Below are 26218 nucleotides of genomic sequence, written 5' to 3'. Positions count from 1 at the left end.
AAGGTGCATCTTACTTGTAGTACATTCTTATGATCTTTATAATTAAGAGAAATAATGTTGTAATTGACGTGCATCTATACAACTAAATTGAATTGCTTAACCGCATTCAAGTCACCTTGTGTCACTATTTCTTTTCCAACCCCATAATTTTTTATATTTCTCTCATGCTCCTCTTATCTTTGCTTTCCCCCTCTTAACTCTTCTTTTCATCTCTCCTTCTTTTCGGACTCCAGAGGCCCCAACCCATTTATCTACCTATCTTAAGGCACTCATGATAGATGCAGATCCAACGGATCCATAACAATTTCAAATTGAACAACTTTTTTGGCACGCTTAATGGGACCTGCTACGGGTGTTGTTAAGATATTAGAATGCTGATGAAATCGAACGATAATTTAGTTAATATAGGGCTTGAAAATTTCATGCATCTAACCGAAGGCTCAACCTTTGGAATAGACAAATCCACCTATTTGAACGATTTGTGTTGAGATATTTGGGAGCCGATTACGAAAGAAACATGGGCAACCCACCCAAATACAGAAGATGCTACGATAAATTTATATAATCATATCAACCGCATGGCAAAATGAATTTACATGTCCAAATACTAGGTTAACACTTGGCATATGTACTGTTTTGTGCCTGAGAAGTTGGTTCCAATTGATGGAAGGTTGGTGTTGGGAGATGTCATCATCTCTTATGGTGAAGTTATAAACGAGTATGACGAGCATACCAATATTGATTTGAATGTAAACTTTTATGGATACCCTACTCTACAAATTATTGGTTGTTGTTCTAAGCAAAAGTGTATGGGTGCTAGGTATTGTTAGAGTAGCTAAAGAATCAAAGTCCCAGATGGTGTTGAGGGTGAGATAGACTGATTTATGCCCTAGTTTTTTTTTTTTATTTTATTTTAATTATTGATTTACCTATTTGATAAATCACATGATAAATTATGATTAATCGAATTGATATGAAAATTATAACATTCAATTAGTAAATACAAGAATTAAAGAAACAAAAAATTAGAGTGTCTTGGCGCCCTTAGACTTAGGTGGCGGCTGATGGCTACTGGCAGCCAGCCGTGGCTAGTCAGCGACCAAGCGGCTAGCTGCCAACTTGGGTGGCCAGGCATCCCTCCAGTGAAATTTGTAGCTTTCCAATTCTTTTTTGCCTTCATTTGCATAGTTTCGAGGTTTATCTTAACTTCAATTTTGGCCCATAATATGCCGTTGAAAATCTATTTCTATCTAGTTTTTAATGGTATAAAGTTTGTATCAAAATTCTTTCCATGAAAAAAAGTTATTACCAAAAGATTGAGTAAAAGTCACGTTCGTCTGCTGGGTTAACTTCCGGTATTTGATCGATTCATTATTAGTTTAAACCATATCTTTTACGACTGATTTTTATTGATATGAGGATGTGAATGACACGTGTTTAAAACACTAAATAAGTTTATCTTCATAAGATTGAAGCAACCAAATTTGTCGGGATTTGTTTAAGTTGAGACCATATTTTTTAAAGAAAAAATGACAAAATACAATCAAGATCATTGAATATCCTTCAATTAATAAATAAGAAAATAATGTCAACTTACCAAGAGAAAAAACTAGGAAAACTTTGTTGAATACCAAAGCTTTTTGTACATAGATTTACTCTTGAAAAGAAAAGAGTCCTCTCTATTCAAATTAAGCTAAATCAAGAGATATGATTTTAGCTACTTTCATGAACATCAAAATCACGTGACTTACATCTCTAGCTTTCATGAATACCAAAACTCCTTTGCCAACATAATGTTATAACATAGAGATTAAATAGTAATAAACCCAGTAAATTTTCCAAACCAAGAAATTTTTATTTTTTCCATTCCATATGTTCATACATATATATGCTATGAATATACCATTCACATATTTACAGACATGTCTAAGTTCAATTCTGCTCCAATTACACAAACACCCACCACACACATATATACTAAGTTAAGCTTTTTTGGTTGGAACAAGAGGAGAAGGTTTTTTATAACTTGTACTTCTGCTTTGATTAGCACTTGCCTTGGATTTTGGAGAAGGAGGCCATTGCCCACTAGTGACAGCCATGTCCTTGTACTGTTGTAGAGCTTCAAGTGTTTCAACAATGGCTGGCATTTTTGGTCTGTCCTTAGGGTTTATGCTTATGCACTGGGTTGCTAGATGAGCAATTTGCTTTGCTCCTTTAACCGAATACTGTCCTGCAAGTCTTGGATCCATAATATACCTTAATCTTCTGCTGCTTGTGAGATAAGGTTTTGCCCAGTCAATGAGATTTTGCTCACTCTTTGGCCTTGACTTGTCCATTGCTCTTCTTCCAGTTAATAGCTCTAGCAATACTACTCCAAAGCTATAAACATCACTTTTGGTTGTTAAGTGCCCTGAGAAGGATTTTATATTAGCAAATGTTGAATCCTAAGATTAATTGGAAATGACATTTTTTAAATTGGACAAGTGAAATTAGTTGTTTTTGCTTTTGAGTTTTAGGATCTGTTCGGTAAAATTAGTTGTTTTGTTAACCGTAACTGTTTTAATAACGTTTTGCTATTAGCTAACTTTTTATAAAAAGCTGTCTTAATTTCTAAAAGTTAATTCAAATGCTATTATGTTACCAAACACTATAAAAGATAACGTTTAGCATTTTAACCAGCTGCTGCAAAAGCTTGCCGAATACAAGCTTAGTTTTTTAATTGTCAAAGAAAAATTTATTATTAAATTATAATGATATTTGTTATTTAGTGTTTTAAAAGGGAAACATAGATATATTAAAAAATTAAATTTATTTATTTTATCAATCTATTTTTAAAAATTCAAAATTTTTAGCATAGAGCAACATAAACTAAATATCAAAAAGAGAAGCTACATAATTAAAAGGGTTTATGAACAAAATAATATTTTTTTTTTAAATGTAATGTGATTTTTCAAATAACAAATATTAGTTATTAATCAGTAATTAAGGTTCCATTTTAAAAAGTATTGATTGTTTTTGCAGCCTAACCTGTTGAAACATATTCAGGAGCAGCGTATCCATATGTACCCATCACACGAGTGGTGACATGTGTGTCAGATCCTTCAGGTCCCATCTTTGCCAGTCCAAAATCTGATAATTTAGCCGTAAAGTCCTAATATTAACAAAATATACAACATTCTTCAGAACATTTCATATGCAACATTTCAAATTCACTTTAATTATTTTAATTTTATTTAAAAAACAATCTATATATATATATATAAAATGACAAAATTTAATTTTCTAAACAAAGTGGGTAATTAAGGAAGAAATATATGAAAGTTACGCACAGAATCAAGCAAGACATTGGAAGTCTTGAAGTCTCGATAAATGACAGGCTTCTCAGCATCATGCAAGAAAGCTAGACCTTTAGCTGCTCCTACTGCTATTTTTAACCTTGTGCCCCATGGCAGTGACACTGAAATCCCTGTAATTTTAAGTAAATAGAATATGTGAATTTTTTTATTTAATAAATAATTACAATTTACTAATAATTAATAAATAGTTAGAACTTTTTACTTTTGAATAAATGGTTTTCTAAGCTGCCTCGAGGCATGAACTCATAAACGAGAAGTCGTTCTTCATCCTCACAGCAATACCCAATCAGTTTCACCAAATTTGGGTGTCTCAGTTGACCCAGGAACACTACTTCTGCCTGCATGGTAGGTTGCAACTTTTCAAACTAATATTGTTTTTATAACTAGTCAGTAGAGTCGGGGTTGAATTTATTATTTATTATATATATATATTTTTTTTAATAATACTAGATAGGGTTGAGAATAATATGGTAAATCCACCTAATTAAATCAAATCAAATTTAATATTTTATTAGTTAAATAGGAAATACACAACGCACACTAACTGGATTAATAAGTCGAATCTTCTTCGCTACAGTTGTTTTCACTAATTTGATGAGATAAAGAAAGGATTACCTTCTGTTGTGTAGCCGCAGCGTAACGGAGAAAATAATTTTTTTTTTTTCAACTAGTGTAATTTTTATGAAACCAAAAAAGAAAAAAAAGATTAAGCTTGCCAAAAATAGTCAAAATTGAACTGAATCGAATCAATTTCACCTTATAAGATATTCAATTTTGGTTCGATTTGTATAAAAAGATTTTGGTCCATTAAATTTACATTGGTTATCAAAATTTTGAATTTCGGTGGAATGAACAACCGTATCATACAGCAAAATCACACTAAAAAAAGAAAGAAAGTAAGAATACCAGCCATTCGCGGTGTCCTTGAAGACCTTCAATGTCAAGAAGCTTAACAGCAACAGGCTGAGCCTTCAAGCCTTCTCTTAAATGATCATCTACATAACCCTTATGAACAGTCCCAAACCCACCTTCTCCAAGCAAATAATTGCTGCAGAAGTTGTGAGTTATAGCTTTTAACTCACTGAGTTGAAAATCAAACAGGTCAGGCCCTAACGACTGAGCAATATCTTCATTAATACGCAGAGAAGAAGACCTACTAAGATCAGAAAACGACAGTCGTTTAAATGATGGTGATGGTGCTATATTCTTTGAGAAATCTGATTTTGAAGGCCTACATCTGCTAAAGTTACCCAAGATTGTTTGGTTTTCAGCTGAACAGCAATTTGAGGTGAAGGGTCTCCATTGCTTTGATTTTGGAGATTCTTTCATTTTTTCCTTTTCTTGAAACACAATGGGTTAGCTTTGTTATGGTAGAATTAAAGAATTGGAGTTTGTTAGACACAGAGAGAGTAATGGGTGTTGGTATGGTAATGGTATGGTTGTAATTAATAATAAATAAATAAATAAAAATAGGTTTCTTGTGTTTAAAAAATATTGGAGTGATCAAAATGATAATAGAGAAAGACATTCTTTCTTCAACTACTCTAACAACTCTACTACATTGGGGTAGTTTTCTTTGTCATCATATTTTACTTATTTCGTATTATGTTATTTGCTTTCGTCTTCTGCAAAACTAGCAACCCAGGTGAAATGAAAATCGAATCGATTCATTTCAATTCGGTTCGGTTTGTTATTCAAAGGAGATTCAGTTTGTCGTCGGTCATTTAGTTTAAACGAAATTATTATTCCGTTTGAGTCAATTTCATAAAGAACCATCGATGGACTTTAAAACGGAATCGACATGAAAAATCCGACAAAAAACAACCGAACCAACTAGTTGAGTTCGATTCGATTCGATTCATATGTTAATTTCAGTTCGGTTTGGTCCGTCTTCAAAAATTTTCGATTTGTATTTTTAGTCTTGGTTGATTTGGTTCTGTATTATGTTATTTGCTTTTGTCACCTATGTCTTCATGCATGAAGTGCATATATATATATATACAAGAAAATGTCATTTATCTATACTTTAAAATATCCTTCACTTCACATTGATAATAATATTTCTACCCAACAAATTTTTCATTTCTTCCATGGAGAAAATCTTGCATTATCAAAAACAATTTGGTATTATCTTTGTTTGAACATTTATTGTGGAAGCTAACACTACAAGATTGATTGCATCCAAAAAAATTTATTTTTTCTGAATTGGTTTGTTCTACTTCATAAATTTTATACTAAAATCATACACTTGAAAGCTTTTACTTATTCATTGGATTTTTTATGTCATCTTGGATGGCTTAATTAAAAAACAACTCAATTTTTTAAAACTAATATAACTTTTTAATGACAATGATTAACTTTGTTCATAAATAAGAGATTTTATAAAATTAGTTTTATATTGAGTTATTTTTTAATTTTTATTTAATCATTGTCTTTTATATATATATATATATATATATTCCTTTTCAGATTAATTATATTTACCGTGTTTGAACTTTTAAATTTTTCTATTTTTAATTTTTGAATAGAAAAAATTTGCAATTGAATATTTGAACTATTAAAAAGTTGTGATTAGCGTACTTAGCTAGATTATTTTATCTGAAGATTAAAATCGGTTATTTTATTCAATAAATGATATTAAACATGAAAATTCATTTAATTAATCTCTTTTTTTTTATTTTTCATTGTGTTATATCTATTTTTTCTAATAAAAAATCTCAAACATTCCTTCTAATTTTCTTTGAATTCGAAAATCATATTAAAAGAAAAGTACAGAAAGCACATAAAAAAGGATAATAATCTAAAATAATTTTTTTAAAAAAAAGCAAAACAATTGAATAAAACAGTTCATTTTGTTTTTGGTTTTTCAATTTTTCGTTATTTTATATTTTTTTTTATGTAAACCACCAGTATTCGTACCATATTATCAAGGACTACCTAATTTGGCTTAGGGCTTAATCACAGTCAAGGCTCTTTGTCCCTCCCTACAAGTGTGTTTAGTAGGGATCGAACTCGAAAACTCTTTCCACATACCTAGCCTGTGTTGTTAACTGAGAGGTTTTATACCTATTTTTTAATGAAATGTCTTAAAAATTCCTTCTAATTTTTATTTGAATTCAAAAATAATATTAAAAAAGGACAAAAAACACACAAAAAAAAAATGATAATCAGGGAAATTAAATAAAGCAAAGTAATTGAATAAGATAGTTCATTTTGTTTTAATAGTAAAAGTTCTGACTATATGCACTTAATTTACTAAAATTATTAATTCAAACACTTAATTGTAAATATTTTCCATTCAAAACCGAAAATAAAAAAAAAAAAATTCATCAAATTCATAATTATCCCTTGTTTTCCTTTCTCAACTATAGTTCTTTTTATATATTTTTTTTTCAAAATTATAAATTTACTATAAATAATCACTGTACTAAAATTTTTTTGAAAAATAATGTAATTCAATTTTGGATTTATTAAAAATTAACATTTAGTCAAATTTCATATTTTAAAAATTATATTATTCTACGCAGAAACTTCGTTTATAAATGAAATTCTATGAAAATTTCATTATCAAATGAATTCTATATTTTTATTTAATTTGTTCCAAACAGAAGTAACACATTCAAATCCTAGTATCCACATCTGATGTATTACCCACCCCAAACATAAACACACACAAAAAGCAAAATAAGCTTCTAAGATGCACAACAGAGGAGAAGACAATCACTGCAGACACTGATTATTGCAATAAATATATTTTACAAAATGGCAAAAACACTGAATCCTCTGCAAAGACAGATATTCTCAATTTATACAGATATTGCATATACACTTAATTTGAGAGAATGAATGTGAAAGGGGATTACAACAAAAGGTCGACAAGGGGAAAAAAAAGAGGATGGATGAATAAATAACTCGCCCCACAAGTAGAAACTCCGATCACGTATTGAACAGTCTTCTCTTGAAACATCCATGCAAAACGAGCAGATCCTAATGTGTATGATGAATTCCGGTAGATGACTAATCACTTGTATGGTCTGACGGACAAATGAAGCAATGTGTCTTAGTTGTCATAAATCTGCAGAAAGAATGAATGAATAAAATCAACATACAAAACTGCTGCAGATTCAAAGCCCCTTCCACTGCTTCCCAAAAAGCTCCACACTTGTGATTGCAAACTCAAAACACGTCCTGAAACCCACATGCTTCAATCAGAGCTGGAGTCGTAAAAGTCGCTTGGGCATGGGGTCATGACTTCAGACTCGAGTATCTGAACTACCCTGTGCATGGTGGGTCGATCCTCTGGACTCGAAGAGACACATTGAGTGGCAACTGAAAGCAGAGCGTCAAGGCTTTCTATCTGCACGCCCTCACAGTTAGTATCGACAATATCTCGTTGCCTATTCTCTGTGACCAAAAAATTTAACTGCAAAAAAGGAAAAATAGATGAGTACACTTGACCACATTCGAGGCAAATGCTGGTTGTTGATGCAATGTTTTACTTGAAAAGTACATTTTTTCTGATACAAAATGCCTGAAACCAACTAGGAGGGTGAATGAACCATGTTGAGTCGGGTTCTTCATGATGAACCAATGCTTTGTTCCCTCTCTCACCTAGACTTGAACCTAGTGGCTCGGGCTAGAAATAATTTAAGCCACTTGTGATATAAGCTTTATGTTCAAGCTTGGTTCCATCAAAACAACTACCCAGCCAAAGCTCACCCAAACTTGCTCTGGCTTGGTGATTAAACAGCCGAAACTATTTTTTCAAACTCATTTCTGTAGATAAACATGAAGGAGTTGTTACCGAGCTGTTCACCAAGTGTACAAGTTCACTTCTAAAGCTAAGCAAACAGGATAGAGGCAATTTCATTGTTGTTTGAGAAGTTTTCAAAGAAATGCTAGTTCACAGGGTTGGAATCCACTATTACCCTAATTATACTGCTGTAAATTACCAACTTGAATCAATTATAAGAGTAGTTCTACTAGCATATACATCATGTTGCATCGAAATTTTAGAAGAAAAATGCTTCTAATGATTATTAAAAATCACTTTATATTTTTATAGTTTGCTGGTACTTAGGCCAGTAGCATACCCAACCAACAATGTTCAGACCCTTCTCGATGAATGATGCATCTGTGGGTCGCTTTCCACTTAACACTTCAAGCACCAGGACCCCAAAACTATAAACATCAGTCTTTTCAGTGGCTCTACCACTCTGCATGTACTCTGCAAATGGAGTGAAACAAAATCAGAATACAATATGTTTAATTGAAATTAATATATGGCATATGAAGTTCACATCAAGTGATGACCAGTACAAGAACTATCAAAGTTCTCCTCAAGGTTACATTATAAGCTAAAAGAGATTAGCAGATAGTTATCATGGCATTATCAAAAAAATATTTTTTTCTTTATCTATGAAAAGGGGGATGAATTTATATATCCCAAAATGATTTTTGGCCGAAACTCAATGTTGAGTGTCTACTTCATCAGAAATATTCATCCAAGCATTTTGGGTTTAGTTGAAAACATAATTCAAGACTTTATATCTCACTTACCAGGAGCTAGATAACCAAATGTCCCTGCAACAATGGTTGTAATGTGTGATTCTTCATCCTCTAACAATTTGGCTAGTCCAAAGTCAGATACTCGAGCATCCAAATTGCCATCAAGCAAAATATTGCTTGATTTTATGTCACGATGTATGATCCTGGGGGAACAATCATGATGCAAGTAGGCCAATCCTTTTGCTGCTCCCATGATAAGATTCAGACGTGCATCCCAGTCCAGTTGCTCAGATCTTTCTGCATAAGGGTTATAATAGCTCATTGTCTCTCCCTCATTTTTTTGGTCCTCGTGCAACAAATTTATAGAAAGCATACATCCAAATCCAAAAGCTGGATTGAAAAAATCCATAAAGAAATAGAAAATACTGAACCTAAAAAATCACTTCAGGCCTAATCCACATCTTCAATCTATCAGTAAGGCCTAAGAGAAGAATGGATCCAAGCATTTCAACTATACCATTTTTATCTTTTTCAATAAAGATGGATTCAGATCCATATCAACAACCATCACAAGGCATGGTAATCCAGCCATGCTTTGTGATATGGTTTACCTGAGGTTCAAGCCAGTTTGTGTACCAGAGCCAGCCACCATGTTCCCCAATTAATAGATCTTGTTAAGATAAATGACGATTCAATTGTTTCATTACAGTGAAAATTTATTTATAATTAAAATGATGTTTGGTTATATATGTAGATTTTTGAAAAATAAAAGATTACTTGAACCCATTGTGATTTTCCTATCATAAGTTGACGTTTTTAAATATAACACAAGAAGAAACAAGAGACTTAAAGAGGATAGTTTTGGGAATACAAACAGGCATAAGGAAACAAATGAGTATAAAATTAATCATTTAAATTTGAACTTATGAAAAGATTAGTGTCAATACAATAAATCTGAGATATTTTATATTTAAAAAATGGAGTTTGGAAATAAGAGCACTCAAGACGGTTAATATGTAAGGTAATAAGGAAATTATTGTGTGACATGAGTGGATGGTATTGCATTTTCAACTGGGACTAGGAAAAGCATAGTGCACAGCTAGCCAACATGAGCACCAGGTCTGTGAAGCATGATGGGATGTCATGATTTTAATAGCAAGGTATCTGACTTGAATCCCACATTTCTCATACTTCGAAGCTGTAGTTTATGATGGACTTTGGCCTCTCCAGCCTCATTAGCTAGCTTCTAGATTTTGGTTCTCTCAAGATTCATATCACTAAATATATGGTACATGTTCATAGTTTACTGGGGCTCAAGAGTAAAACAAAGCAGATGAATAACAGTAAGTGGTACTCCCAGATGATGCTAGAACTATATTCCCAAAATTGCATTGCCATAGGCAGTCGGCCATTGCTACTCCAACAACCAAAACTTCAAAAGTCTAACTGCAAGTACATCACACATTTGCCAATGCCCAAGACCAGAATATGCCAAGAATTCAAATGACACCATTTCTTTTTTTTCTTTTCTTATAAAGATGTGTTGAGACGTTGATCAGCAAAATGTCACACAAGGCATGTAAACTACATTTTGCTCTTTCTAGAGATCATAGTAGCCATAGGACAAACAATACCAGAAGAATCCAAACCTAAGGCCTTGATACTAGATTCAGTTAATCGATTATTAACTAATCAAGCCCCACCCTCCAACCCAACAAGTGAGAGAGAGAGAGAGAGAGAGAGAGAGAGAGAGAGATCAAATAAAAGCTAGAGCATCAAATAGGAAGATCATTAAATCTTTCAACCAACAAAATCACAGCTCAAGGTTGGAAATAAGCCACCGCAATAATTGTGGACAAGGGCAATAGCTATGCAAGAGCAAGTCTACCTCAACTGGTAGGAATTGAAAAACCCATATATGAGGCTACACGAATTTAGGCATTCGAAGTGTGGAAATCACTTTATTAATTTTCACATTCACAACTATAACTTTTTGTCAGAAGATTAAGAGGACCACCATGCTCGCGAGTACTAGGGCTGGTAAGAGGCATACATATGCAATTCATCAATTCCAATATATTAACACATGAAAAAGATAAATGTAATATGCATATCTTACCATGGAGTGCTTCATCAAGACTGCCACCAGAGAGGAAATCATAAATTAACAATTTTGAGGTTGGAGAATTGCAATAACCGCGCAAGTTCACCAAGTATCGATGTTTTATGCTTCCCAAAATCTCAAGTTCCCTCTCAAAGAAACGATCAAAACCCTCATTCATCTTTAAAATTCTTTTCAAAGCGAATACATTGCCATCATCCATTGCAAGCTTGTACACCGTTCCAAAACCCCCACAACCTATGATGTGTTCCTCATTTAAGGTCTCTAATTTTTTAATGATGTCTTTTGAAGAGTAAGGCAAGTCCCCATGAAACATTACAATTGAAGCACCTGAAACAATGAGATCACATGAACCAATAGGTGAGTTTTAGGACTCATAAGTTAAAATGTTTAGATACATATGAAAGACTAAAAACATTTCCAGTAATTAAAGAAGAGTACCTCCACTGACATCCATTGCTATGCTGTTACTTTCAATTTTACCAAACTTTTTGTAAAGAAAGCAACCCCAAAAACACATAAGTGCCACCAAAAGCAGTGCACCAACAGTCGCTGAAGCACTAATAAGCAATCTCCCTGAGTATTTCTTCTTTCCACCTTGACCTTGTGCTAAAAATGGTGAAATATTAATTTTGTTAACACAAAGCAGCAAGACAAGGTGTAAGAAAACAGGTAAATAGTACAATGTCGTTTCAGAGAAACAAGTTTTCATTTTCTTTAGGTGACTCCAGAAATTTAAGAGCCAGATTCAAGTGCTCCAAATTATAAGTAAAGTTTACAAAATTGCCTGTGATACTCATTTATTTACAAATTTTATAATCCCAAAGGTGGAACCATAATATCAAGAATAGCAAATTAAACCTGTAAAGTGGGGTGCCAATGAGAAAAATAATCAAAGAATCAGCTTTGCATGTTGAAAGTTCACCTGATTGAGGAGATTGTGAACTAGTTGCAGGCCCTCCATTATCGTCTTTGCAGGCCATATTTATCTGGTTCCCGCATAAACCACGATTCCCAATGAAACTATAATATAAACTTCAATTTATCAGTATAGAATCTGCTTTTGTCAATACTGGAGTAAATTATGGCAACAGTAGAATTTGATTTCACCAAACTATAACCACAATAGAGTAGCACTCCTTCTAATGCACCTCAAAGTATGTCTAGGTAACTAGATCACCTTCTAATGCACCTCAAAGTATGTCTAGGTAACTAGATGACCTTCAAATGACTCGAAATCTATTAAACATAGCAGCTAGACTTACGAGCTTTCTGTGAAGTTGATAAGTACGCCATCAGATGGTATTGGTCCAATGAGAAAATTGTTTGACACGTTGCTTCAAAATTCGAAAAGATTAAAAAAATCAGATTTGGCGTAACATATTTTAATTGCTAATATAGTAAAAAATTTTCAAAATATTAATTAGATGGAAACAAATATACTTACAAAGCAATGAGTTTATTCAATTTTCCAAGTGATGGAGGAATTGATCCACTGAGAGAATTGCTTGAGATATCCCTGCATTATTAAAGAAAAGAATACTAATGAGTTCACATTTTACCAACACATAAAAATATTCATTAAATTCATTCACACAAGGAACTTGAGCACAGCATTTATTTGAGCATAGAATTTGCAGCTCATTGTTGACTCTTGAGCAGAAAAAATTATTTCCCTCAGATTAATTTGGGATACAAATAGGGTTCAGGAATGACTAAGCAGGAACAAAGTTCCTCTGAAAACTAAACCAAACTAGAGTACTCGCAGGATTAACTCTGTAAATTGAAAAATGATGACATGCATCATAAGGAAAACAACTCACAAATATTGAAGCGCAGATAATTTTCCCAATTCACTTGGAATTAGTCCACTTAAGTAGTTACCCTGCAAGTATCTGCAGCAGAAGAAATATGTACAATTTACTTTGACATCCATTTACAAGAATAAATGTAATGATATGCATACACACACAACCATTCAAAAATGGATTAAAGGGTGCTAACTATAAAATCACAATGAAAAGAGCAACTTCATAGAGTTTTCTAAATACTTATATGTTGAATTATTAACTACCAAGATTCGTTGAGACAAGGAAAAACAACTGCAAGACAAAATGTGCAAATCAGTTCCTACTATCAGCTAAGTAAGTGATAAAAGGTACATTTTTCTTCAGCAATGATGAGAAAACATTAACAACCAAGGCAGGCCTCTATAAGTAGAGGAGGATTTATCACATGTACATTATGCTCAAGAGAATTTCAAGAAATAGAGGCACCCTGGATACAAAGAAGCAACATTAAACAGTAGCAGTTTTTTTCTCCTTCCTAAAGCATCAATAAAAAATAAGCAAGTATATTTTGGACTTTAATTTTAGACAATTATAGAAATACAGGCATCACATATATCTCTGAGAAATTTTTGAGGTTACTGACTCCACAATAGACAATACAGAAAAAGAGTGCACCTGAGTTGTAAAAATCCTCTCCTAGCAAGGTAAATATTATCTTGCTACATTTACAAGATTTAGTGAGGTCCTCAAATACTAGTTCATAATGGATAACTCTTATTTCCTCTTACGCATAGGAGGTTTGATATTCTATTTGAACGACACATATTTGAATGATTCAAAACTCTGCAAAGGCAACTTCACACAAGTGTGGCAAAATACATTTCTTAAAGGTTTTCACTTTAAAAAAAGGAAATTTTTAAAGGAAAAGTAATTGATGCATCATCAGAACTTATATTCATGACCAGGAAAATGCAGTATGTGTAGAGATAGAAAGCAGCATCTACCAGCTGAAGGTAGATGATAGGATTTCAGAATGGTTTAATTTTTAAGTCACTTTGTATGAGTATCAACCATTGACCAAATCAGGAATTCTCAAGGACCATAAGGCCCTAAATGAAAATCAAGCATCCTACACTGCTTATCCTTAATCAATAGTATCAACTAAGGGAAATGAAAGACAAGAATAAACTAGTGGCTGCTAGTGAAGCATTTTGCAATAATTTTCAAATTGACCAAAACAAAAGCCAAAAACATTAATTCAGTGGCAGGGAACATGTCAATTGGTTTTGAATTTTTCCATTAGAGATACTTACACTCCCTGCAACTCTGTGCAATTTCCCAATTCTGAAGGAATTGTCCCATAGAAGTTGTTGTTTTTCAGATCTCTATAACACATGAATTTGGAAGTGCATCAGAAATTGCACCTTATCCTCAAAATTCAGCAAGGAAGAAACCAACTATAAATAAAAATCAGAAATCCTAAGAATACATACAAAATCTTCAAGTGGTCTAGCTTCCCAATGTCAGGAGATATAGGTCCACTTAATTTGTGATTCTTCAGACTCCTGCAAGATGAACAATTTAAAGAAAAAATGCAGAATGTTAAATTCAATACAATAGGCATTTATTATATTATATCATGAAATACACAGTGCTCTGAGAGTGTGTGCATGTGAATATTAATACATATATACAGCTTTACAGTACCATAGGGTTTGTTTTCACAATGAAAAATAAACATTTTTAGCATTCCCAAACAACCTATTAGAGAAGATATCAGTATATGAAACCCTAAACCATCAAAATAGAATTGTTACTTGTTTACTTATCTAGTTTTTTCTTATCATATCAGAGGGTAGCCACCAAGGCAAAAAGAGATTTGGTTATATTTTTCCTTTTGATGGTCCAGGACAGTGGTACTTGTGATATTTTGGTTTTGGGACTCATTTTATTTGGTGGTTTATGGAAACACTCAACTCTGAAGTATCAACAACTAGAATTTCAGCAAGCATATATATCTCTGATTAATTAAAATTGTGATAAAAGAATAAGGAAGCATTTTATACTATAGGTATTGTGGCGTAAGAGTTTATTTCAGCTAAATAAATGCAATTCAAAACGCAAAACATACGGCATATACACCATGACTTAGAAAACAACTGAAATGATTCACAACATTCCATTCAAAGAAAGAAAAAATTAAACGCAGAAGAGTGCTGCAGGAAAATATATGCTCTTGAACAAGGTTACCAATTGTCCAAAGCTCATTAATCCTTCCTATTTTTCACATGACAAAGGGTTCACCATTCAATGCCACAAGATACTCTTTTATAAAGTACGAAAATATATATGTATGCCAACAAAAATAATATACGGGTGCTTGCTTGGCATCCTTCATTGTTTACAATGCCCTTCAACATGATGCATTCCATGAGAAAGTAATGCCAAAGTTCACAAATATTACTTTTCCACACCTTTTAGCAAACCATAGTCAATATTCTTGAGAATATATCTCAGCTCAACAATAACAATAGAAAGTGAACCAATTATGTGGGAAAGAACGCACAAATATATAACTCTCTGGGTTTTCTGATCACATGTCACGCCTCTCCATTTACAAGGGTCAGGATCCTCAGGTCTCCATAGAGGAAGGATACCGTCAGAACTAACAATTGCATTCCTGAAATTTAGAAGAGCCTCACCTACAAAAGTAACAAATGAACTTATTATAAAATATCACAAGTGTATTCGGGTGCTTATACATCCTCACAATTATTGGGAAGAACTCATGGTATCTAGAATATAGTTTGTGTATAAACTACAGGCTATGAAAACTTAGATGTTGGAAAGCAATGCCTAATACATCTCACCTAGAAAGCTACTCAACAGCTGAACTATTAAGATGATCATGATCATGCAGCATCAACCATTGTTAGTCAAATATCTAATGACATAATGAAGAAAATTTTCATGAGACAAGTAGCGAAATAAATGATGGAACATTCCAGGGTATTTCCCTTATGAATGGTTACCTGCAATGAAATTTTGTAACAACAAACACAGGATATTGTACAATTATAAAGAACTAAAATTCTTATAAATGCAAAGAGGATTCGGCCCCTGATTTTGCATCAACAACTTCACTACTTTGACAGCAGAATACATGAGCAAAATTCAATGTCACATACCATCAGAATTGATAGCTCCACTTTTGATTAGAAGGATATAGAGCAGTAGAATGTAAAAAAGCCAATTTCCTTGACATGTCCTCAGAGAAAGGGCCATAATGGCACTGGTCAAGCATAATACAGCCGCTACCAATCATTTGATAGACCACATTCTAAAATGCTTCCCTTGTAACATACAGTTAGTTGATGATACCATATGGCAGCTACAAAGAAAGAAAAGGTTTCCTGGGGGAAATAGAGGGTCACCATAGTATCAGCACCAGCAAGATAAAGCATTGGGTAAAAAGAGGAAAAAGGTTGTGCTCTCACAATTAAGTTTGAACTTTAAATATAAAAAGACAGATTTCAAGCATGTATATCTAAATAATACATATCTATCTAGCTGGGGAAGCACATAAGAAGATATTCAAAATTAAATTTATTTTTTGGAGTTCCTAAACTATTACTTCCTTCTTGTGAAATTCAGTGAAAAATGTGTATCATCCTATTCAACTAATTTTCCCACACTTGTCATACTTTAATACTAAGTATCACAATAAACCATCTTAAATTTACACCATGAATCTACGAATAATGTTGCAGAAATCAGTTCATTCAAACCACACTCGACACTTATAGCCATTAAACTAAGTTAGAGTTTAACATTTCCAACCAGCATTAAAAGAATTCAAGTTCCTAATAGACAAAATATACCAGATAAAGATATCAAATATTATCCAACCATACCCCACCAAACTAAACCATCCAAATAACACAAATTTTCGAGACCCACTAAAAAACAATAAAATTACATCATATTGGAAACTTTAACAGAAATGATAATCTATGCTGAACAGAGCAATCTATGAGAACATTTAAGCTCTTATATCCAATTAAAAATGGTAGCTATCTAACTGAAATTAGATATATTTTTATAAATTTCTATCCGAAGAAGAAATTTTAAAACAAAATTTTACGCAGCTCAAAGAAAATAAATTAAAAAAATCTAAAACTGCAAATACAAAAACTACTTCGATAATTAACCACATTTACTACTAATCAGCTGAAGAAAACACATAAATCTGCAGTTTTCAAGAAAACACTTAGATTCTCAACGAATTTAAGCAAACAAGCAAAATAACACTCCAAATCAAAACCAAAAAAGTACCTATTTTTTGTGAATTTTAGCTAAAGAAAAAGATTAGATTTTTATGGGAAAAAAAAAGGAAAAAAAATGAAGAAAATTTTAAGAATTTAGAGCAGACACAGAAACACACCTTAGATTCGATCTGTGACGAAGAATGGAGGTAGTGAGCTGTAAAGTGACACCAAACAGAAGAAAACAAAATAAAAGCCAGAAACCAAAACCATAAACTCTCTCTAATTTCCTTCAAAAGATTTTTTTTTTCTGATTTTTATCTTTTTATTATTTTATTTTTTTTTTAAGAGAGAGAAAGAGAGTGAGTCTGTGTGTATGTGTTTTAGTGAGTGGAATAGATGCTTGGAATTAAAACGGGCATCATCTCAACCAATCACAGGACAGTGGCCTCGCACGTGTGACGTAGACCTTCCGTACGTGCCAACCGACGCTGCTGCCTGCTGTGCTTTGCTGTGCTGCATTCTTTCTTGCACTTACAATCACCCTTGGCTTTGATCACAAATTTCAATTATACCCCCTTGTCAAGAGCATAATATGATAAAACCGATCCAACTAAATCAACCTGATTATTTTAGTTTAATTTTTAAAATTTTAGTTTGTTTAATATAATTTCTTCAATTTAGTTTAATTTTTATGATAGAATAAAAATGTAAAACTCTAAGCCCTGTCTGGAACAAATGAATTCTATAAAAGCTGATGAAATTCATTTTGAATTCATATTTTTGTGTTTGGTTGAAAAAAAAATTAGATTTTAATTTTACGAAATTGAATATAATTAAATCAAATTTTATGAAAATAGATATAATTTCTAAATAAATTCTATAAAACTAAAGAATCTATCTTCTTATAATAAAATTATCTTTTTTTTTCTTCTATAAAATGAAATTTTCAATTTATTTTTGCTTATTCAACTTATTAATTTTATCAAACTCGATAAAACCATTTAAAATTTAATTTTCTTAATAACATGTAAATACACTCATCAGCCATTGCTTATTATTGAAAAAAAAAAGCTTAGAGAACTAAAAACATTATTTTTACTTGGTATAATGAAAAAAAAAGTGTCAAATAATGTTAAAAAGTTAAAAACAATACTTTATGCATGTAAAAGAATTAACAAATGGCATGAAATTAATATATTGATTGAACTTTTTAAAATTTATTAATTGTGTTTAGTAAATTACCCTATATTAAAATTATATTCTTAATCACATGTATTTAATTATATTATTATTATTATTATTATTATAACTAATAATTTAATTTTTCCTTACACTCCAACCGGCACTATTATCATACTTTATTATGTTTGTTATTTATTTTTATTAAATTATTATGTCAAGTATATGTTAGGAAATAAAAATAAATAAATTTTATTTAAGAATTTATTCCTCACATAATTTTATATAGTTCAATTGAATTCCTTATTTAAAAATTATAACACATCAAACATGAAAAATTCATTTATAAATAAATTATATATTTATACTTTATTAGTTCCAAACATACTGTAGGGTTCTATTTAGAGATATTAATTGCTTAGTAGTTGTTAGTTATTGTAGAAGCTATTAATTGTTAGCTATTAGTTTTTTAGCTAGTAGACGTTTATATAGCAGAGTGTTTGGTAAAAGTACATGTTATTGGTTACATTAGTTTTTTAATTAGTTAAATTCGGGAAAATTAATGGATATATTGTCTAAAAAAAGTTCAATTAAAAAACTAAACACTAAACGTCAAAGACTTAAACATTAGAATGTTTAACGTTTCATAAAAAGTTTTTTCAACCTTAAAAGCTATTATAAAAATTATATTATTGAATAGCTCAATTAATAGAAATAAAGTTTTAATTTGATTAAAACGTCAAAAGCTAACTTAAAAGTTGTCAAATAAGGCCTAAAAATCAAACTAACTTAACTAAAATTAAGTCAAATAATTATGAAATGGAATTGATTCAATTGATTTGATTTTTCTAATGTAAAAAATTAGTTTATTCAATTTATACAAATTTAGTTTATTTTAACTCACTGAACCAATTGAATGCTTATTTTTATTCTTATTTTTATTTTTAAAAGAGTTAATTGGTTACAATTTTACCTTGTTTTTTTTTAGGGGCATTTAACAAATATCGGATATAAAGTTTCAATTTTAACAAAATATCAGAAAAGAATACAAATTAAGATAATAATGTTGGTGGTGGTGTCTCGTATTTTTATTGCCGGTATCCTAACAAATAACACTTTTGGTCACAAAAATTTAAATAATACTAAAAGTAATCTTACTAGAGAGAAACACTAAAAAGGAAAAACTGAAAAAAGGAAACATAAAAAAAGGAAACACTAGAAAAAGGGAAACATTGAAAAAAAATAAACGCTGAAATGTTCTATTCTTTAGTGCCCTAACAAAAAATAAAAGGAAAATGGGAACAGTGATTGACGATAACAAAGATAAATACTATATATATATGGTATATAGTATGCAAGATATATACGTTATATGTATGATATATACTTATATACGGTATATATATATATATATATATATATATATATATAATCAATTAAATACAGAATATACATATGCATATTGTATTAGTATCAATCCAAGCATAATTGAGAGTCACTCAAAGCATAAATAATACCACGATCGCTTATAGAACAAAAATCGAAAATCAATATACCTTATCAATTAAAAAATGACACCATGAAACAACAGAAAGAATGAGAAAAAATAATAGAGACTAAAAAATGAAATTGGGGAACAATAGAAAAAAAAAAAGAAAATATAATGTCAGCTGAAAATAACGGTAGGAACAATAGAAAGAATGAGAGAAAATAATGGTGGCTGAAAATAACGATAGCATAAAAAGATAATAAATTTAAAAAAAGTAACACTGAAATATTAACAAAAATAACGCCCTAAAAATAAAAAAAAGAATACGATAGTAAATATATACCGTAAATGACATAATTAAATCTCCAAGTCAAAATGACATTTTTTAAAAAATAAGTTTTAAAAATTGACCTTTAGTACAATATCCTTTTTCTTAAACAAGTAATGTTGCCAATGGGTCGAATATCTATTACAAATTAGATACCTAGCCATTCCAAATCAATTTTAAAATTGATTTATCATCCAAACCCGTGCAAAAACGAAATTATAAATATTATTTTTTTTATTTTAGAAATTATAAATAAATAAAAATCATAAATTCTATTTAGACTTATATATAGGGGCCGCACACTATGTGAAGTGGGGTTAATTGGCGCCACTTAATTTTTTAAAAATATTTATAAAATAGGATTAAATTGATAAAAAAAATTAAAAAATATATACACTAAGTTAAAAAAATTAGAGTTTTTAATCTAATTGACCCACTAAAAATCAAATTAAATAAAATGATCCCACTAGAAAATATTTCTAGCTCCGCCATTATATATATATATATATATTTACGATTATAATTAGAAAGGTATATTTATATTTTTAGGAAAATAATTATTTTTTACAATTTTAAAATATTAATTAAATGGAAAATGGATATCACAATAAGGGTATGTTTACTTATATAAAATAATTTTTTGTTTTATGAGAAAAAAGTTTTCTCAGAGAATGAAAATTAAAATATAAAATGGAAAAACACGTTCACTAAATTACAATATAAAATCATATTTTAATTCAAAAAATTTAGAAACATTATTCATAATTAAAAGAAATAAAATGTTATAAAACAAAGGCCAATAATCAAGTAAGCCTGAATTTTGAATGTTTTAACCATTTTAGCCAATTCTTTTAATTTTTTTCAATAATACGTGTAACTTATTTTTAACTTATTTTTTTATTAACAATTGTGACCTCCATCCAGTTAGAATCATGCTGACATGTCTGTTAATGGGTCTCACCTGCTGACAATAAGCAACTGACTAGGAATTCCACTAGAGCAACCCCGATTAATTATAATATAAAACAACAATATTTACGTTCTTTTGCAATAATAGAATCCAAATTATTCAATTGCAAATTCTCCACTTCTCGCTTCATTTTCTCTTCTACCTGTAGGATTGATTTTCCTTTTCTATGCCTCTTCATCACCATGCCAACCGCCTTTGCCACATAGACTCATCGTCCTATGGACCTCCTCTCTTGCCTCTTGTCTCCTAACCCTGAAATCAAGCTCAATGCTCTTAGAAAAGTCAAGAACCAGATCATCAGTAATCGGACCAAGAAGCTTTCCTTCCTTAAGCTAGGTGTCGTCCTGGTTGTCTCCTCTATCCTTACCGCTGCCATTGACAAAGCTGACTCTCAATTAGCTGATGTGTCAACGTAACAGACCAAAACAATAACTATATTAGTAACATTATTGTCTAGTCAAAGGTAGCTATAGGGAGTTTCGTATGTGACTTCGATGCTGGTGTCCAAGCCATTCTCGATGCTACTACTCTTCCTTACCTACTTCGGCCCTCCCCAATTCGATGAGAAGGTAATTGAAGCTTATTTGGTCGAATTTTTATTATCCAATTTTTGTTTAAAATGAGAAGCGAAGAGAACCTCAAAATGAGAACTTAGTTGGACGGAACATGTAACTGTGATTAGGATAATTTGATTGATATTTAGTTCTTAAAACTCACTGTTTGGTTATTTGATTGTAGCAATGCCAAGGGAGAGTGAATTATTATGTTAATATAAAACGTTGCCATTTTGTGTTATAATTGATACGAGGGCTGCTAGAGTGGAATTTCTATTCAACTGCTCTATTGTCAGTAGGCAGTGTTCTGAGAACCAGACCTGTCAGTAAACCAGTAAAGGGAGGGGTTCACTGAATCGAAAGGTTCGACCGAGTTCAATACGGTTCAACCGGATTTTTATATATAATATTTTTAAATATATTTATCAAATAAAATTGAAAATATATGTTAAAAAAAAAATTGAACTCGAATAAAAAACATTTTCAAAATTGGCTTTTATAAAAAGAATAAAAATTATTAAATAATTTTAAAAAAATAAAATATGAATAAATTTAAAACTAAAAAAATTAATTAATTAACATAATATATATATTATTTTTCATTTAATTAACATATTAGGACTTTGGGTTTAGAAATAAAGAGACTCAAAAATTAAAAAATCAATGCGCGCAATTTTTAAGAGGCCAAATTAAAAAAAAAAAAGCCTATATTTTTGGGAAAATCCAGAAATTGAATCGAACCGGTTTTAATCGGTCTAATTCGCCTGTTTTTAACTGATTTTCATCTGGTTTTTATCGATTCGGGCTGATTTTTTGAACATCCAATTTTGCTATATAATCCAAACTGGACCACAATCTAGTTCTCGATTGAACCAATCGGTCCGGTCTGATTTCAGAACAATGTTAATAGGTGAGACTCATTAACAAACACGTCAGCGGGATTCTAACGGATCCTTGATGAATATCACAATTGTTAATAAAAAAATAAGTTGCATGTATTGGTTGAAAAAATTAAAAGAATTGGTTGCAATGGTTAAAACGTCCAAAATTCAGGATTTATCTGACTATTAGGCCTAAAAGAAACTTAGAATTTTTTTAAAAAATTTTCAAATTTTATTATTGATTATTTAGAGTAATAGTAATATCCATTTTTATCATTTTGCAAAATTTTTTATATATAAAGGATATAACTATAAATATATTTTTGTAGTAATAAAATTAATTATATATTAAAGCAATAATATAACTTTTTATGTTGTTTAAATAATTTTTATTTGTTCAATAAAAAATTTTCATTAAAAAAGTTATAGATATTATATTTTTAATTATGAAAATGTCATTTTTTAAAAATGGAAATCAGTTGGAAAACACATCTTCTGTTATAAAGGAAAATTGTGAAAAACAACTTAAAATTATTTTCCAAATCTTAATTAAATTTTAAAAAATTATTTTCCAGTTCTCAATGAAAAACTAACTAATTTGAACACAAAACTTTTTTCCAGTTTTCTTTTAAAACTTTCCCAGAAAATTACTTTAGTTTTCTGCAAGTAAACAACCACTAAACTTTTCATAAAATTTCCTTTGAGTTGTTTAAAAGCTTATATTTATTGAATCTAGGGTTGGACTGTCTTGTCTTCCAATCCAACCAGAGGGAAAGGAATTTTGTAAAAACTGATTGATTTGAACACAAAACTTTTTTTCCAGTTTTCTTGGAAAACTTTCCTATAAAACTACTCTAATTTTCTGCTAGTAAACAACCATTGAACTTTTCATAAAATTTCCTTTAAGTTGTTCAAAAGCTTATATTTATTAAATCTACGGTTGGACTGTCTTGTCTTCCAATCCAACCAGAGGGAAAGGAATTTTGTAAAATGTCTCCTTTGTAAATCCCAACTTTAATGTTACATCCAGCGTAATAAGATTGACTGTGCTTCCAGTGTCAGCTAAAATCCGCCTAATCTCTATGTATATGGTAAGTGTCAATGGATACTAGTGAGGTGATTGGATTTTATAAGAATTTAACAATAGTTCGACATCATTGACTATGGACAATACTCTTTTCTTTGGAGGTTTTGGGAGTGTTAGTTCCTCCTACTATCATGTTAACGATCACCTTATGACCTTGTTCCTATTGAGGTTAATCAATTCTTAGGCCTAACATGTATGTAGCCGAATGCCTCTAGTTGCCCCTATAATATGCTCTTCATCAAACAAACACTTTTCCAACTTAGAGTTCATTTGATATGACTGGTATTTTTGTGCCCACTCCTTCAGGTCAATGGGCCCGGTGGTCGACACATATGCCTAACATGCCACAAAGTTCCCGACCTTCTTTAGGTTTATTTGACACGCAACAGTGGCAGACTCATATTAATGCTGGGTTTGCACCATTTGCACGCACATCATCTTAGCATTGTCCAAGTACATATGAAGATCCATTTGCATCAAGTGTATCCAACTTCCTTTTTACACAACATCAATCTAACCTTGGCCAAATTCAACCAGATCATGGCATTTTTACACAATGCGAGAGTAGTGATCATACTACGACACAAAAGATGCTGAATCTTTACAATCGTCTGAATCATAAGATCAAACTCCAAATTTGAACATCGCCACGTTTATTGTACCTACTCCAACAAACGAGTCTCATCAATTGTTGAGCCTCACTCATATACTCATGAACAACATAGACGTGGAGTTGGGAGTTGGATTGCATGATTATGGAGTCAAAATCAGAGAAAGCATCCAACTTGCGGTAAATGATGTCCTCATTGACTTCATATTTTTATATATGTGTACCATTATCTACAGTACTTTGACAATGTTTTATTATATGTACCTATGGATATTTTCAAATGATGTTTGATGATAATATTTTTATTAGATTCCTAAATTTCATATTCTTATTGAACTTACATAAAATTAAAATCAAAGTCATATTCCATTACTATAAGATATTAGCAAGATAACATACTTAATAGAAAAAATAACTTAACTCCCAGTCACTTGGTGGCTATCCGATCTGAACATGTTTGTTTATTATAGCCAAAATTTCCATATCTTGAACAATAGATTCTTGATGTACTACCGAGCTTAACAACTTTCCAACATCTCACTGCGAATTTGAGATGATTTTGGTTTACCTTTGTTCCGTGTTCATGACACGTCTGAGAAAAGTGGCTTACCATCCGCAATGGGCCAATAGTCAGAATGTCCAAGGGGATGGAACATGTATTCATAACATTTTAAGGATTCATCAGTGTATAATACTTATCCATGAACTATGTATAATCAATGGTTTTTGAGTTGCATACAGCTATTGCATGAGAACAAAGGATCCTAATCTCTTGAAATTTGCCACACATACATGTCCCATCCTAAAGCTTAACAACTTGCTTTCCTCCTTTCTCTTCGGTATGGGTTTTAAATTCCATTATCTGACTATTAATGTAATAATGGGATGGCCACTAACGCCATTTCATTTTCCTTTAGCATTTCTGCACAATAATGGGCGAACACAAAGCCGTTCTACTGTTGATGAATGAAATTGGTGCATCGAGTGTCAAAATGCTGAACACACTGATAGAAGATTTTATCCACCATTGTTGTAATAGGTAGAGCCCTAAAACCTTTAAGCATACCATTCATAGACTCAATTGTGTTAGTTGTCATAGAGCCATGTTATTTCTCTCCATCGTGAACACGTCCATTTCTCCAATTCGATCTTATCAGCCCATTCAATAGTCTCTCAGTGTAATTCATGAATGTCTTTCATATTATGAAGAACTTCCTCTTTTGATTTTCATAGGCTGGTAACATCAAGAAAAATGAACAAAGAAAATGATAAAGCACTTAAAAACCTAAAATTTAAATTAGAAAAATAAGTGCAAAACCACCAAATTAATAACTTATCAGCCTTTTGCAAAGCTTCTTTCATTTGAGCATGCTTGAATTTAGTATTATAATTGCTAAGAATATGGCGTATGTAGTAGCAATAATTTGCTGCTGAAGGCAATCGCCAATCTTTTTACATTGCCTTTTTAATACTAATATGGTGGTCTGATATCACATATAGATTGTCTCATTCAGTAACAAAAAATCTGATGCAATCCATAAACCAATCCTAATGAGAAGCGTCTTCCTTCTTAATTACGGCAAATGCAAGTGGAAATATCTGGTTATTCTCGTCGAGTGCTGTTGCACACATTAGATAACCATTATATTTTCCGTATAAGAAGGTTCCATCTACCATTATCCCATGTCGACAATGTGACATCCTACTGAATTGAGTCGCGTTCAGTAATAAAAAATCTGATGCAATCCATAAACCAATCCTAATGAGAAGCGTCTTCCTTCTTAATTATGGCAAATGCAAGTGGAAATATCTGGTTATTCTCGTCGAGTGCTGTTGCACACATTAGATAACCATTATATTTTCTGTATAAGAAGGTTCCATCTACCATTATCCCATGCCGACAATGTGACATCCTATTGAATTGAGTCGTTGCATTTAGCGAGTCGAGTCGAGTCGGAACGAACCAGAATCGAGTTCGAGCCATAAAATTAAATAAATCAAAGACTTGGACTTAATTGAATGAAACATAAAGATGTAGACTCAATTGAAATAAAAGTATAAGGATTAGGACCTAAT

At 31.3% G+C, this 26218-nt stretch overlaps 3 protein-coding genes across 4 annotated transcripts; all 3 read right to left on the bottom strand.

Moving 5' to 3' along the window:
- Positions 1-1834: 1834 nt before the first annotated feature.
- Positions 1835-4786, bottom strand: LOC105632709 (Protein kinase superfamily protein). Its single transcript, XM_012215149.3, has 5 exons — positions 4263-4786; positions 3559-3694; positions 3330-3466; positions 3028-3151; positions 1835-2410 (listed from the first exon to the last, which is right to left on the bottom strand). Exons 1-5 carry the CDS (start codon positions 4683-4685, stop codon positions 1983-1985), a joined length of 1248 nt encoding a protein of 415 aa, XP_012070539.1. The 5' UTR covers positions 4686-4786; the 3' UTR covers positions 1835-1982.
- A 2281-nt stretch (positions 4787-7067) lies between these two features.
- FEI1 (Leucine-rich repeat protein kinase family protein) lies at positions 7068-17424 on the bottom strand. 2 transcript variants are annotated; one of them, XM_012215092.4, is made up of 14 exons: positions 17221-17424; positions 15965-16189; positions 15343-15478; positions 14270-14341; positions 14090-14161; positions 12810-12881; positions 12434-12505; positions 12252-12323; positions 11912-12009; positions 11428-11595; positions 10984-11316; positions 8916-9161; positions 8450-8583; positions 7068-7779 (listed from the first exon to the last, which is right to left on the bottom strand). In XM_012215092.4, exons 2-14 carry the CDS (start codon positions 16059-16061, stop codon positions 7561-7563), a joined length of 1791 nt encoding a protein of 596 aa, XP_012070482.1. In that variant the 5' UTR covers positions 16062-16189; positions 17221-17424; the 3' UTR covers positions 7068-7560. The 2 variants fall into 2 exon arrangements, with proteins under 2 accessions (XP_012070482.1, XP_020534328.1); XM_020678669.3 differs by lacking the exon at positions 17221-17424 and adding an exon at positions 17112-17214.
- Positions 17425-25095: 7671 nt separating this feature from the next.
- Positions 25096-25819, bottom strand: LOC149492832 (uncharacterized). Its single transcript, XM_089715964.1, has 2 exons — positions 25703-25819; positions 25096-25218 (listed from the first exon to the last, which is right to left on the bottom strand). The coding sequence occupies exons 1-2, from the start codon at positions 25817-25819 to the stop codon at positions 25096-25098; spliced, it is 240 nt and encodes a 79-aa protein (XP_089572090.1).
- Positions 25820-26218: the final 399 nt, after the last annotated feature.

This window comes from Jatropha curcas, chromosome 11 (genome assembly GCF_041381405.1).
Source record: "Jatropha curcas cultivar XTBG-Jc1 chromosome 11, XTBG_Jcur_1.0, whole genome shotgun sequence".
Classification (NCBI taxonomy): domain Eukaryota; kingdom Viridiplantae; phylum Streptophyta; class Magnoliopsida; order Malpighiales; family Euphorbiaceae; genus Jatropha; species Jatropha curcas.
This window is presented reverse-complemented; position numbering and strand designations above follow the sequence as displayed.

Coding starts and splice junctions, on each gene's coding strand:
- LOC105632709 (XM_012215149.3), bottom strand. CDS start 4,685: ATGAAAGAATCTCCAAAATCAAAGCAATGGAGACCCTTCACCTCAAAT. Junction 3,695..4,262: donor AAGGACACCGCGAATGGCTG/GTATTCTTACTT, acceptor CCTACCATGCAG/GCAGAAGTAGTGTTCCTGGG. Junction 2,411..3,027: donor TCCTGAATATGTTTCAACAG/GTTAGGCTGCAA, acceptor AATCCTTCTCAG/GGCACTTAACAACCAAAAGT.
- FEI1 (XM_012215092.4), bottom strand. CDS start 16,061: ATGGCCCTTTCTCTGAGGACATGTCAAGGAAATTGGCTTTTTTACATT. Junction 12,882..14,089: donor TGCACAGAGTTGCAGGGAGT/GTAAGTATCTCT, acceptor CTTCTGCTGCAG/ATACTTGCAGGGTAACTACT. Junction 11,596..11,911: donor TTCACAATCTCCTCAATCAG/GTGAACTTTCAA, acceptor CACCATTTTTAG/CACAAGGTCAAGGTGGAAAG.
- LOC149492832 (XM_089715964.1), bottom strand. CDS start 25,819: ATGGTAGATGGAACCTTCTTATACGGAAAATATAATGGTTATCTAATG. Junction 25,219..25,702: donor CCGTAATTAAGAAGGAAGAC/GCTTCTCATTAG, acceptor AACACAATTGAG/TCTATGAATGGTATGCTTAA.